General features: G+C 36.3%; 1 protein-coding gene across 1 annotated transcript in view; it reads right to left on the minus strand.

Annotated features, from left to right (window-relative positions):
- ETNK1 (ethanolamine kinase 1) overlaps window positions 1–14877 on the minus strand; it is a 54881-nt gene that overhangs the window by 27115 nt on the left and 12889 nt on the right. The window contains exons 2-3 of the mRNA XM_061417640.1: window positions 13682–13941; window positions 2033–2173 (exon numbers count right to left, since the gene is read on the minus strand). Of these exons, the coding sequence (XP_061273624.1) occupies window positions 2033–2173; window positions 13682–13941 (401 nt within the window). The remainder of the gene's footprint in view (window positions 1–2032; window positions 2174–13681; window positions 13942–14877) is intronic.

Consider the following 14877-nt stretch of genomic DNA (forward strand, 5'->3'; position numbering starts at 1 on the left):
CTTAAAGACTTCCTGAATACAAAAGCGGAAGTCTTCATGTACATTCTAGATATAAAGACAAAGCAAGATTTGCAATTTCTGTACTAGTATTAATAACATTATGGAAAAACATGCTCGGTGTAGTTTCTGAGGCATGTGTCACAGACTGTTTCAGAGGGTCCCAGCAGGACTGCGCTCTCTTTGTTAGGAGCATTCAAGATGGTTAAGTAGGAAGACTGAGCTCACCTGCTCCAGCGGGCACATCAAAATTACAACTACCGACAGAGCTACTAATGAGGACAAAGACCAGAAGACTAGCACAAAAGATTTTTCAAAGGTAGAATGGAGAAGCCACAGTAAGACAAGTAGAAGGGGCAGAGATGCAGCACAGTGAAGACCCACAACCCTGGGTGGGCAACCCACAAATGGGAGGATAATAATTACAATTGCAGAGGTTCTCCACATGGAGAGAAGACAAGCTCCATATCTGGCTCCCTAGCCCAGGAATCCTACACTGGGAAGGCTGGCTCCTAGAACATTTGGCTTTTTAAGGGCATACTTTCAGGAGAACCAGAGGGCTGTGGGAAACAGAGATTCCACTCTTAAAGGGCACATACAATATCCCACATACTCTGGGATCCAGGGCAGAAGCAGTAATCTGAAAGGAGCCTGGGTCACACCCACCTGCTGATCTTCAAGAGCCTCCTGGAGAGGCAAGAAGCAAATGAAGCTCTCCCTGGGCTCACAGGCACTAGCAGCAGCCATTCTGGGAGCTCATTCTACCAAGACACTGGTCCTGGCAAGCCCCACTATGGAATCCTCCCTCTAGCTCACTGGCACCAGGACCCAGCCCCACTCTAGCTGCTAAAGTTTTAGGACACCTTGGGCCCCTACCGCAGCCATCCAGGGATCTTGCCCCACCCACCAGCAAGCTGATACCAGCTTCCAGGACACCCTGGACCCCAAAGCCAGCTGTGCTTGAACCAGCCCTGCCCACTGGAGGTCCTGACACCTACTCTGAGGAACCTCAGGGTCCTGTAGCCAGAGACCCTGGGACCTGACTCCACCCCACAGCAGACCAGCTCTAGGCCCAGGAAGTTCCAGGATCTGCGCCCTGTCCACCAGAGGCCCACACTAGACTGAGGATCTGTAGCCCCACAACCACCGACCCCAGACCCAGTTCTGCCCACCAGAGAGCCAGTCTGGCCCGCTTAACATTGCTGTACATTATACACGGAAGTTGTTAAGAGAGTAAAACCTAAGAGTTCTCACCACAAGGAAAAAAATTTTTTTTCTATGTCTTTATTATGACAGATGTTCACTAAACTTATTGCAGTAATAATTTCATAACATATATAAGTCAAATCATTATGCTGTATATCTTAAAACTTATTCAGTGCTGTGTGTCAATTATATCTCAATAAAACTGGAAGGAAAAAAAACTTGTTTATATAATTTAGATTCTAAATTCTGATTTATACATTTATCTTTATAGGAAATGAAATATCTTAGTTACTCTGAACCTGAAGTCCTACAAAATCTGAGACTCCAGTAAAAGAATTTTCAATCTCATTATATGAGACTTTAAAAGTCACAATAAACTAAGACAACCCAAACCTTTTCACACTTCAATATGACTACACTGCCCCAGTGTAGATCTCTAGGCCCATTCAAAGCAGCCTTCCTTGGAACAGAAAGAATTGCTTTAAAAAGGTCTCTATGGTCAATTCACACTATAAAAAATATACCCAATAACAGTAACCTTTATATTATGTTTACTGCCAAATAAATGTTCTATATTTGTTTCTTGGCTCCCCACTTCCCCACTTTTATAGGGACTGATTTTTTTTTTTTTTTTTTTTTTTGAGCTGACTAGGGAAGAAAGCAGATTTCTGTAGTGCCTTCTCAGAGTCAAATGAATTAATGTTTATTTTACTTAAATACAAAGAGATAAACAAAATCAGATTTTACACACCTTACAGTTATCTTCGAAACCCTATATATGTAGCAAAACAATGTAAAACATAATTTCAAATGAAAAAAGTAATTCTACCTTTTATTAATGTCTTCATCTGCAAATCCTGTGGGAATGAGAGAGAAATATTTTCCCATCTTTAGCCACAGGTTAGATTTGGGAATCCAGCCATTGTGTGCATGAATAGCATGGATTTTAGCAAGCTGACGAGCTATTAGCCTGTTTAAAAACAAAACAGCATAAAAAGGAAAGTGTTATGCACCATACAGTTCATATTTACTCAAAGGTAAACTAAAATAATTAGGATGCTTTTATCATGTAACATGATTTCTTTTTACCTTACATAAGATTCAAAATAATATGGCAAGTCAACTCTCATTAGAAAAGGTAAACATTTAATACATAAGTAGGAAGAAATACCTAAAATTAATAAAGCAATTATAGTCCAAAGGGATTGAGTGGCAGCCTATTTTGATTATACAATGTCAGCAACCAGCAGAAGAATACACAACTATAAATGATTTCAAGGCACATATTAGACATTAATTACCAATACATTTAAATTACACTGAGTCATTTTAATTTTGAGCCTTTGAAGTCACTGAAGTTAAAGGGCAAAGAGGACTAAAAGGTAAATGGGCAGATAAAAAGGTTTTATGAGTTAATTTCTGAAGGGGGGTGTTAACAAATTCTCTGAACAAATGTTAGGATTTTATGATGTCAATCAATCTTGATATAATGACAAAATAATTTGAAGCTGTGTGTATTTATGTCCACACTATCTTTTTATCTGTAGAACCTAGTACAGCAAATGCTAATAGAGGAATAAGCATACTACATAGAAATAAGAACTAAATTAACATTCAGTCCATAGAACAGTAAATAGAAAAGTGACAACAATAATCTACAAAAAAAGAACTTAAAACTGGCAAATCTTCAACATTACAATCTAATGTAACATCCCTCAAAGTAAAGTCCTAGGACTTACAATACAGCACCACCAAGGAATTTCTGAAGTTCTACCCTGCATCTACTGAATCACAAACTCTAGGGGTACACCCTAGCACTCTGCATTTTAAACAAGATTTCCAGGTGATTCCAATTCACTGTGTAATTTGAGAAGTACTGACTTAATGTTCCAATTCTGCTTTTGAAGTCACTGAGGTTAAAGGGCAAAAGAGACTAAGGTAAAGAGGTAAGTGGGCAGATTAACAGGTTCTACGACTTAATTTCTGTATCTTATGTTAACAAACATTAGCTGGCCTATGTACTAAAATGGATCTTTGGAAACTTAAAAAAAAAAGAAAAAAAAAAAGCCTGGGTATTACCCCAGAAATTAAATGGTTTGGGGTGCAGCCACGGCATCAAGGTATTTTAAAAGCTTCTCATGCCGTGAATACGCAAAAATCACTTTAAATACACACGGAATCTAGTACTGTAGTTATAGCTCACCAATCTGTGATAAAATAACACAGTTTTATTATGTTTTTATACTACAATGAATATTCTTATCTACTTAGTTTTTAATAAGATTCCTGATTTTCCTTTGGAAAAACTTCCATCCCTCTCACTTTTAGTTCATGTGGTTCCTTCAGAGCTGATCTCCATCCTAACCCCCTATCCCAGCTGCACCACTAACTTCAGGAGTGAAGAGATGACACAGACTTGCCCAGAGCACTCCATTCTGCATGCCAGAGTGATTTGTTCAGGGTATATTACCCAAGCCCAGGCTAAAAGGATTTGATCCCAAGACTTCTACGGAAGCTACTGACTTTGGGTGAAGCCATCAGAAAAAGAGGAACACACCCTCACACACACACACACACACGCACACTGTGCAAATTGATTAGATAAGTCTGCAACGGCAAGTAATTGTAACTGTCACTCTTCAGAAAAGTTTGCCAGAAAAAAAAAGCTAGCATACAGTACAATAGACAGCAACACTCCTCATGACAGACACTATTAGAGCCCCTGGATCCACCCATGCTTGAACTTAGTATTCTCAGATATAGACACCAACAAATTCCTTCTTCTTTGAGCCAGTCTGAATTTTCATATTATTATCCTCAATAAGAGTCCTGATGCAGCTCAGAAGTGTTTAGACATTACTGCAAGTGAGTTCCAGTTTTACTACAAGAAATATTCAATGCTTTGTTTGAAAGAACATAGCTTTAAAGAACCAAGCAATTGACTTATATTCTTCATCTTTCCATTTAGATGATTATAATTCAGCTGATCACATCTATTTTGATATTCGATGATCTGAAAAATATTTCACAGTGGGGGTAATGCTCAATGCTTGTAAGAAGCAGAAAATTGTAACTGGTCTGACAGCACTTGAAGCAACAAAATGAGGTCTATGGGACATAGCCCTCACAGATCTGTCTTTGATGCACAATGCTGTAACTGAATTCACTGTTTCCCTATTGATTCTCTCCTGTACCCAGATACAGAAATTGGTCAGTTTCTCTTGTCTTCAGAGCACTACTGGATTTTACTATCGAATTAAAAATGAGTAAAAAAGTATTTGTAATGCTGTTCTTTAACCTACCTAAATTTTTAAAGAGAAACTTCCTAATATTGTTACTCTGAAGCTTAAAGATTACATGTAGATCACATCCAGCCAGTTCCTCGGCCTAAAGACACTGCAAGTGTCATGTCTGATACATTCAATATTTTTCTTCTTGTGAGACATTCAATATTTTTCTCCTTCTACTGTTTTCTATTCTGAAAAATAAGTATGATGAGGTTTCACTGTAACTGAGTAATACTTGATTTTGGCCTTTATCTTGATGATTAAGTTACAATTCTATCTACGGATGCTGAAGTTATTTAAAAGGAGAGGCAAAAGGTATCTTATCTGAGAATATCTTTTGCCTTTAAGGCACTGCATTCTTGTCTAAGATGGAAAACTTTGCTGATTTGAGAATAAAACTAAGTATGCAACCATGAGAAGAATAAATCGTATTTTGATGAAAAAAAAAAAAAGAATCCTAATGCATTACCAAAATATTAAAATCCGTGATCTTTTTAGGTATGTGTGTTTTGGTTCATACCTCTCAAATTACCAAATAATCATTTTTTATCAATAATTATTGCCTGAATGATCTTAAGACCACATATTCTATAAGAATACAGAATAAAAAATCTATTTTTATTATCAATCTCTCATACAGTATTTGCATTAAAAAGCTAGGCCCATAAAAGTGCTATAAATAAACATATAGCACTTTAAGCACTAAGAAACTTCATTAAAAAACCAAGTGATAGTTAAAACAAAGTGCAAATAAACACACATATATATTTATATCCACGTGCATACATGTATACGTAAACTGGTTTTAAACTTTAAGAGAGGGAGTTGGGACAAGAGGTCTGAAGAAAAGTAATCCATGTTACATAAAACTCAAGGAGAAATCTACATCAACACAACATTATGACCTAAAACTGTTTACCCAACAAATGAGACCAATGATTCCAGAGAAGGGTCACATATTAGAATAGATACTTAATACCAACAAATTTTTATTTGCTGTTTTAAATAATAATGTCATTTTTCATTGTTTTACCCCAGAGTTTATATGAGACTCTGATTTGAAAACCACAAAATGTAGTTTCAGAAGTTCTCCAAATACAAGTTATTCAGCTACGAGTGACTGAAATGACAATTCTACGGTAAATAGAATGGTCATAACTCCAAAGGGCTCTTACATGTTAACAGAATCTGTTGAACAGCTGCTACGAGAAAAAGCACCTACTAATTGTGAGAATCTTGACTTTTGGGGCAGAAAGACGGCTAACTGGAGCTGGGCCAGGATTTGAACTGATTATGTGATGCAAAGGCCAAGGTCTTTCCATTACAGTATACTGCACTAACACTGCATGGAATTAGCAAATCAATGCATTTCTCTGAGTCTCTGGGTTCTTAGAAGGAAAGCCAAATTACTCGTGTAATCTTAAAATCTCTCCTTCAAATCTAAGAGGGGATGTCTGTGAATAAAAGAAAAAAATTTACATAAACGTCCACTCAGTTTAGAGATTTAAGTTCAATAATGACAACAGGAATTTCACATTCATATTTATATACAAGGCTCCTGTAAACTAACTTCCCATCTCATAACAATTTCCTACTAGTCATAATAGAAATATTAAATATACATGATCTATGGACTAAAAGAGGCAAAGTTTTCCAAATGATACTGATTTTTATCAAAAATCAGCAACTATTTTCATCTTTGAGTAAATTTCTGAAATTACAAGTGAAATTATAAAAATTATTTTATATGAAATTTTAAAAATACTGTTACATAATGAGATACATATCTACTCAAATGGAAAACAAACTATTAATTACCAACCTACAAGAGCAAAATTAGTATTTTCAAACAAAGCTATATCAAAACTTAAGAGCTAATGATTAGTATCTTCTAAAGTAAATTATAGATGTATTTGTCCTTTCTAAAGGTGCATTGTCAAAATAGTATTTGATAACATAAGGGACAATGTTAATATTAAATGATAACATCATGCTTATATAACAGGTAAAAATATATTCAGAATATTATTTAAATGTTTTATAGCATTTTCCTATGTAATTTTTTAAAAATAGCAGCAAATAATAATAGTATAGTTGAGATTGCTTTATTAATGCTACTGATCAATACTATCACTAGGTTATCCTACAAGAGGCAAACACCATGCCTTATTCTTCTCTCTTAGCATTCAGCACTAAGAGGAGGTACTTAATAGATACTTGATGAATAAGAATCATCATCTTGGTAACAGATCAGGGTACATTTAGAAACTTACCACAGGATTCTACCACTATTGGAGTTATTCTCAGGTGGATTAAAATCTATCCTGGATTTTTTTTTAATCTCATATAATACCAGTTGTGCCAAAATTAATGCAGAGCTACAGAAAGACACAGTGACCATCCATTTGAAACACTGCCTGTTCTTTGACAAGACATAACTTGTATAATAAGTCTTTTTTTTCCCTCAAAATTTAGAATTCAAGCTAATTTCTACAGGGCTTAGAACTATTGGTCTATCTTCTCTGCAGCAAAATTAACAAGGAAAGGAAGAAAATCTATTATACAAATATCCTCATGGAAATAACAAATATAGTTAAACTGCAAGCACAGCAACTACATACTTAAAAACCAGGCTTTGCTAAGAGATTTTAAAAATTAAATAAGTCTACTTACAAGTTCCATACTCATCTGAAATTTTCGATAAATTGGTCTTGAAAAAAAACAACATGTAATTTGTGAAGGATGGCTTTGTTAGGAAAATTTTTGGTTTTTCACTTGTAACTGAATTCAACACAGTTGCAGAACACAAAATCAACACATAAAATATGTTGCAATTCTACATTATCAATGAACAAAATTCTCCTCAAAAAGGAGATTAAGTAAAACAACTACATTTACAATAGCATCAAAAAGAATAAAATGCTTAAAAATAAATTTATCGAAGGTAAAAAAATTTCTATACAAAACGTTGCTGAAAAAAAGTAAATACAGAATTAAATGGAAATATATCCCCTGTTTGTGGACTGGAAGACTTAAAATTGCTAAAATGTCAATACTAGCCAAAATGATCTATAAATTCAATACTATCACTACCAAAATCCTAATAGCATTTTTTACATTAAACAGAAAAAAAAAAGAAACCTAAAATTCAAATGTAATTTTAAGGAAACCCAGACAGATAAAAACAAGTTAAAGAAAAAAAGAATAAAGTTAGAGGTCTCACATTTCCTGATTTCAAAACTTATTACAAAGCTATAGTTATCAAAACAGAGTGGTACTGGCATATCACCACACACACAGACCACTGGAATAGAGCCCCAAAATAAACCCCCCAGTTTATGAGCAAATGATTTTCAATAAGGATGCCAAGACTATTCAATGGCAAAGGACAGTTTTCTCAACAGATGGTGCTAGAAAAACAGAATATCCACATGTAAAAGACAGAAATTCCTTAATCCTTTCCTTAAATCATCATAAAAATTAACCTGTCAAAAATCTAAATGTAAGAACTAAAACTATAAAACTTTTAGAAGAAAATACAGGGGAAAATCTTCATGACACTGGACTTGCTAAAAACTTCCTGGATATGACACCAATAGCACAGATGACAAAAGTAAAAGCAAACAAACTGACTACATATATCAATTTTTTCTTTTTTCCCCAGATGGGTAGGTAGGTGGCAGGTTAAATAAGCAAGAGAACTTACATATAAGGCTTGTCTTGGGTAGCTGCAGGAGAAATAGATCTACCTGCCTGCCAGAATCTTAGAAGTTTATATAGAAGTCTTAACGGGGTTCGGTAATGTATGCCATCCAGATAGTCTCAACAACACCCCATTCTCTCAAGGCTCTATCCTCGAACATAGCTTCCACTGGGGGAACAGTGAGCAGAGAACACATTCCAAGGGTGGGGGTGTGAGGAACCTCCTACTGTGTGAGTACAGCCCCGGTCAACTGATGGTCACATCTCCTTGATGATCTCTTCCAACAACTGCAGAGGTTGTTAGTGATCAACAAAACAATCCACGTACATCAAAATTTAAAACTGTGCATTAAAGGGCAAAATCAACAGAGTGAAAAGGCAACCCATAGAATTAAATAAAGTATTTGTAAGTTATATATATGATATGGAGTTAATATTCAGAATATATAAGTACTCTTACATCTTGACAACAAAAAATAATCCAATTAGAAAACTGGAAGAGGACCTGAATTGACATTTCTCCCAAGAAGATACACAAATGGCCAACAGGCATAAGAAAAGATGCTAAATGTGACTAACTATTAGGGAAAAAGAGATCAAAATCACAATGAGATACCATCTCCTTATAATCAGGATGGCTACTATCAAAAAATAATAATAATAATGTCAGCAAGGACTTGGAAAAACTGGACCCTGTGCACTGCTGGTGAGAATGTAAATTGGTATAGGTGCTATGGAAAACAGTATGGCAGTTTCAAAAAAAATTAAAAATAGAATGACTGTATGATCGAGCAATTCTACTTCTGATAATATACCCTAAAGAACTGAAAACAGGGTCTAAAAAAGCATTTGCTCACCCACGTTCGTAAGAACATTATACATAACAGCAAAAAAAGTAGTAATACCCAAATGTTCATCCATGAATTAGTGAGTAAACAAAACATAGTCTACACGTACAATGGAATATTATTCAGCCTTTAAAAAATGGAAGGAAACTCTGATACATGCTACAACATGGATCAAGACATTAAGCTAAGTGAAATAAGCCAGTCACAAAAAAACAGAAGTAACACTAATATAAGGTATCCAGAGCAGTCAAATTCATACAGACAAAAAGTAGTATGGCTGCCAAGAGGGCGGGAGGGGAGAATGGGAAGTTGTTGCTTTTGTATATACAATTTTAGTTTTGCAAGAGGAAAGAATTGTGGAGAGTGTTTGCAAAACAATGTGAATGTACTTAACACTATGCAACTGCATACTTAAAATTAAGATGGCAAATTATGTTACATGTATTTTATTACAATTAAAAATAAAAATGTTAAATAATATAAATGGTCATAAAAAAGAATACAGTTCTTAAAAAGACTTGATTAGAACAATTCAATTATTTTCTATTAGCTAATTTTATATACAACAGGAAAAACAATTAGGTAATAAAAATAAGATTTCTTATTTTCACTATCACAGATGGTCCTTCTTCTATGTAGTCTCAATAAGATAAGGTTTTACTGCACTAACATCAAGGCAAATGCTACTTTAAATTCCATATTCAATAAAGCCAAATGTTTGAAAACCTCAAGGCTGCAGAGAATTTCTTCAAATACCCACTAATACTCACTAGTTGCTCCTTTCTTGGAAGCTTTTTAAAAACCGTAACTATAACAGGCATTTTTTGAAATTGAAATAAAAGATCCCAAATCCTACCTTCCCAACAGATTTTTTAAACACTCCTTTCAGTTTTTTACATAAACAAATTACTGCCTGATTGCAGCCACAGTTCAACTAATAAGAGCAGGGGCAATGTAGGTGAGAGCACAAAGTAGTAAAGTAGGCAGGCTCTGGTTATGGGGGTAGATGCTCGAGGAGTTCCAGGGGGACTCCTGAGGCTCAATCCCGCCTTTGCGTATGTCGAGCCTCCTTCCTCATGACCTTTGTCACGGGCGGAGTACCTCACTCTGGCCCCCAACAAATAAGCTGATTTTTTCTTAGTCCTACATCAGACATTTTGTATGTTTTAGACAACATTCAATAATAACATAACATTTATTTGTGCTAATGTACCTTTGTTATATTCAAATATGAGTTGTTATCACACAACCAAGCCATATGACTTTCTTTTATAACTTACTATATATTGCCCTACGGATTTCCAAAAGAGAACATTACCAATTCTATTTGCAACCCATAGTTTACCAGTTCCACTATAATATGCTCAGCACTGGAAGCTGGCATTTTTTAGTTATGTTTATTGATAAATGTGCAATAACTCATTTTAAACTGCACTTCTCCCTGTATGTCTGTTGCTGAGCGGTTTTAATTACACTTCAGCCAATATTTCCAGCAAGAGGCAAATTTTAGAGAAATACCAGGTAAGAAAATTCCTAAACACCTTAGAATTTAAAAAAAATATAATAATAATTAAAGGTTTCTGTAATACTTGACTGCTGTAGAGAAATTCAAATTAAAAAGTTCATGATAAACTTGCATAGGCTGAATTACTAGTTAAGTATTAGCATGATGTAATTCATCTTTACCTGTCATCTCCCTCAGACTCCTCCATGTTCTGCATCACCTTTAAGGTCCAATTCAAATATCATCTTAGTTAAACACTGCTTATTTCCCAACTATACCACAGAAAATTAGTTGTACTTTTTTTAAAACCTTTTCTACTCCTCTATGTATACTATTTAGCTTATTTTCCCCCCAAGGCTACTGTCTATCACAGACTGTATTACTTACTAGTAGACCAGCTGACTGTTTGAATTACTTTTCCTCCCCTCAGATCAGTCACTCAGTTGTGCCCGACTCTTTGCAACCCCATGAATTGCAGCACACCAGGCCTCCCTATCCATCACCAACTCCCGCAGTTCACTCAGACTCACGTCCATCCAGTCAGTGATGCCATCCAGCCATCTCATCCTCTGTCGTCCCCTTCTCCTCCTGCCCCCAATCCCTCCCACCATCAGAGTCTTTTCCAAGGAGTCAACTCTTTGCATGAGGTGGCCAAAGTACTGGAGTTTCAGCTTTAGCATCATTCCTTCCAAAGAAATCCCAGGGCTGATCTCCTTTGCAACGGACTGGTTGAATCTCCTTTCAGTCCAGGGGACTCTCAAGAGTCTTCTCCAACACCACAGTTCAAAAGCATCAATTCTTCGGTGCTCATCCTTCTTCACAGTCCAACTCTCACATCCATACATGACCACAGGAAAAACCATAGCCTTGACTAGACGAACCTTTGTTGGCAAAGTAATGTCTCTGCTTTTGAATATGCTATCTAGGTTGGTCATAACTTTCCTTCCAAGGAGTAAGCGTCTTTTAATTTCATGGCTGCAGTAACCATCTGCAGTGATTTTGGAGCCCAGAAAAATAAAGTCAGCCACTGTTACCACTGTTTCCCCATCTATTTCCCCTGAAGTAATGGGACCAGATGCCATGATCTTGGTTTTCTGAATGTTGAGCTTTAAATCAACTTTTTCACCGTCTTCTTTCCCTTTCATCAAGAGGCTCTTAGTTTCTTCTTCACTTTCTGCCATAAGGGTGGTGTCATCTGCATATCTGAGATTACTGGTATTTCTCCCGGCAATCTTGATTCCAGCTTGTGCTTCTTCCAGCCCTTGTGCTTCTTCCAGCCCAGCGTTTCTCATGATGTATTCTGCATATAAGTTAAATAAGCAGGGTGACAATATACAGCCTTGACGTACTCCTTTTCCTATTTGGAACCAGTCTGTTGTTCCATGTCCAGTTCTAACTGTTGCTTCCTGACCTGCATACAGGTTTCTCCAGAGGCAGGTCAGGTGGTCTGGTATTTCCATCTCTTTCAGAATTTTCCACAGATCCACACAGTCAAAGGCTTTGGCGTAATAAACAAAGTAGAAATAGATGTTTTTCTGGAACTCCAACGAACGTTGGCAATTTGATCTCTGGTTCCTCTGCCTTTTCTAAAATCAGCTTGAACATCTGGAAGTTTATGGTTCACATATAGCTGAAGCCTGGCTTGGAGAATTTTGAGCATTACTTTACTAGCGTGTGAGATGAGTGCAATTGTGCAGTAGTTTGAGCATTCTTTGGCATTGCCTTTCTTTGGGATTGGAATGAAAACTGACCTTTTCCAGTCCTGTGGTCACTGCTGAGTTTTCCAAATTTGCTGGCATATTGAGGGCAGCACTTTCACAGCATCATCTTTCAGGATTTGAAATAGCTCAACTGGAATTCCATCACCTCCACTAGCTTTGTTCATAGTGATGCTTCCTAAGGCCCACTTGACTTCACATTCCAGGATGTCTGGCTCTATGTGAGTGTGAGTGATCACACCATTGGGATTATCTGGGTCGTGAAGATCTTTGTTGTACAGTTCTTCTGTGTATTCTTGCCACCTCTTCTTAATATCTTCTGCTTCTGTTAGGTCCATACCATTTCTGTCCTTTATTGAGCCCATCTCTGCATGAAATGTTCCCTTGGTATGTCTAATTTTCTTGAAGAGATCTCTAATCTTTCCCATTCTGTTGTTTTCCTCTATTTCTTTGCACTGATCACTGAGGAAGGCTTTCTTATCTCTCCTCGCTATTCTTTGGAACACTGCATCCAGATGCTTTTATCTTTCACTTTCTCCTTTGCTTTTCGCTTGCCTTCTTGTCACAGCTATTTGTAAGGCCTCCCCAGACAGCCATTTTGCTTTTCTGCATTTGTTTTTCTTGGGGATGGTCTTGATTCCTGTCTCCTGTACCTTGTCACGAACCTCCATCCATAGTTCATCAGGCACTCTATCTATCAGATCTAGTCCCTTAAATCTGTTTCTCACTTCCACTGTATAGTCCTAAGGGATTTGATTTAGGTCATACCTGAATGGTCTAACATAGTAAATACTGATAAATATAATTCACAATAACAAAAGCTCTTTAGGTCCTCAGTAAACTTTAAAAGTTTTAAAAGAGTCTTAGGACCAAACTGAGAAGTTTAGATCTAAACTATAAACGAACTTGCGGTTTTCAAATCAAGCCCACTTATTACAGTTTTCAAGAGCAGAAAAGAAAATTTTATCAATTTTAGAAAATTTTTAGAGCATTTCCTTATAAAAACACAATATATTGAATTAAATAATAGAAGTTTAAAGAGTAACAAAGAAGTGTTAACAGTATTAAAAGGATCTTAGTGAGCAATAACTCTGAAACTATGAGCAACTGAGTGACAAAACTTAATAAGAAATGTGTAATGCTTTGATTCAAGCACTATTTTAAAAAATTAAGGAGAAACCTTGACCTTCTATAGCAAGCTAATCTAAAACCTATCACTTATATTTCTTTTGCAGAGTAAACTATGAGAATTCAGATAAAAAGGAATGCTTTTTCTTTAGCAAAAACAAAACCCAAACAAGAGAAAGTTTCTAAATTTACTAAATAGTTGCTTAAAGAAAGAAAAGGCAGTTTCAAAAAACATTTCCTTAGTGCACTTAACTTTTCAAAAGGATAAATTACTTAGGAAAAGAAATGTACCTGAAAATGGCAGGGTTGCAGACATGCTTTGGATCCAACGCTTCTCCCTGTATAAATTCATAGCACAGTCCATTATTGAAGGTACAGTAGAGCTGTGGTGCGCAGCCATGAGCCTGCAACACTCGGAAACTCTTCACTTCCTCATCACGGTCGACTAACAACTCAGTCTTATTGCCATAAATTCGCACCAGGACGACATCCTCCATTGTATTACCCACATAACAGCCAATAAGTTTATTTGTGATTCCATCAGTGAAAAGCTGCCCCCAAAAAAAAGAAAAAAAAAGGAAAAACAATTATTCACTTTTAAGGAAGAATTAGGAGATAACTTGAAAAACATTAAACACTAACTGAAAAAAAATCTACTTAATTTTTGAATATAATTTTGCCTGTTGCTGCTGCTGCTATTCAGTCGCGTCCGACTCTGTGCAACCCAATGGATGGCAGCCCACCAGGCTTCCCCGTCCCTGGGATTCTCCAGGCAAGAACACTGGAGTGGGTTGCCATTTCCTTCTCCAATGCATGAAAGGGAAAAGTGAAAGTGAAGTCGCTCAGTCGTGTCGGACTCTTCACGACCCCATGGTCTGAAGCCTACCAGGCTCCTCCGTCCATGGGATTTTCCAGGCAAGAATACTGGAGTGGGGTGCCATTGCCTAACATGTCTATAACTTTAATTCCAGATGTAAACAAAATGGAATGCTGCTATTTAATATGTTGTGTAGTACAACACACACATTCTTTCTCTCGCCTATGTCTAACAGATTGGAAAATCTCTGAAGATAGGGAAAGTGGCTTTCTTCCTAGCATAATATATGTTATAAAAAAATCTTTAATAATGTTCACAAGTTTAAAACTACAAACATAATGTACCATAATTTTTATTATGGTAAATCTCCAATTTATAAAAAAACTTAATTTTAAATGTTATTTTCAAAGATTACTTAACATAATATACACTAGAAATTCTTCTAAGTATTCAGGTTATAATAATTTAAACTTGAATGCTACAGCTAAATAAGCAGCAGCAGCACAATCTTAATTAGATGAAGATAGGGAAGTAACTAGAGATTTCACAGATATTTTCTAAAAGGGAGTTTGAGGACTTTTCAAGATTTTTTTTGCTGCACCCTGAGGCATGAGGGATCTTAGTTCCCCAACCAGGGACTGAACCCATGTCCCCTGCAGTGGAAGGGCAG

This window comes from Bos javanicus, chromosome 5, assembly GCF_032452875.1.
Source record: "Bos javanicus breed banteng chromosome 5, ARS-OSU_banteng_1.0, whole genome shotgun sequence".
Lineage (NCBI taxonomy): Eukaryota > Metazoa > Chordata > Mammalia > Artiodactyla > Bovidae > Bos > Bos javanicus.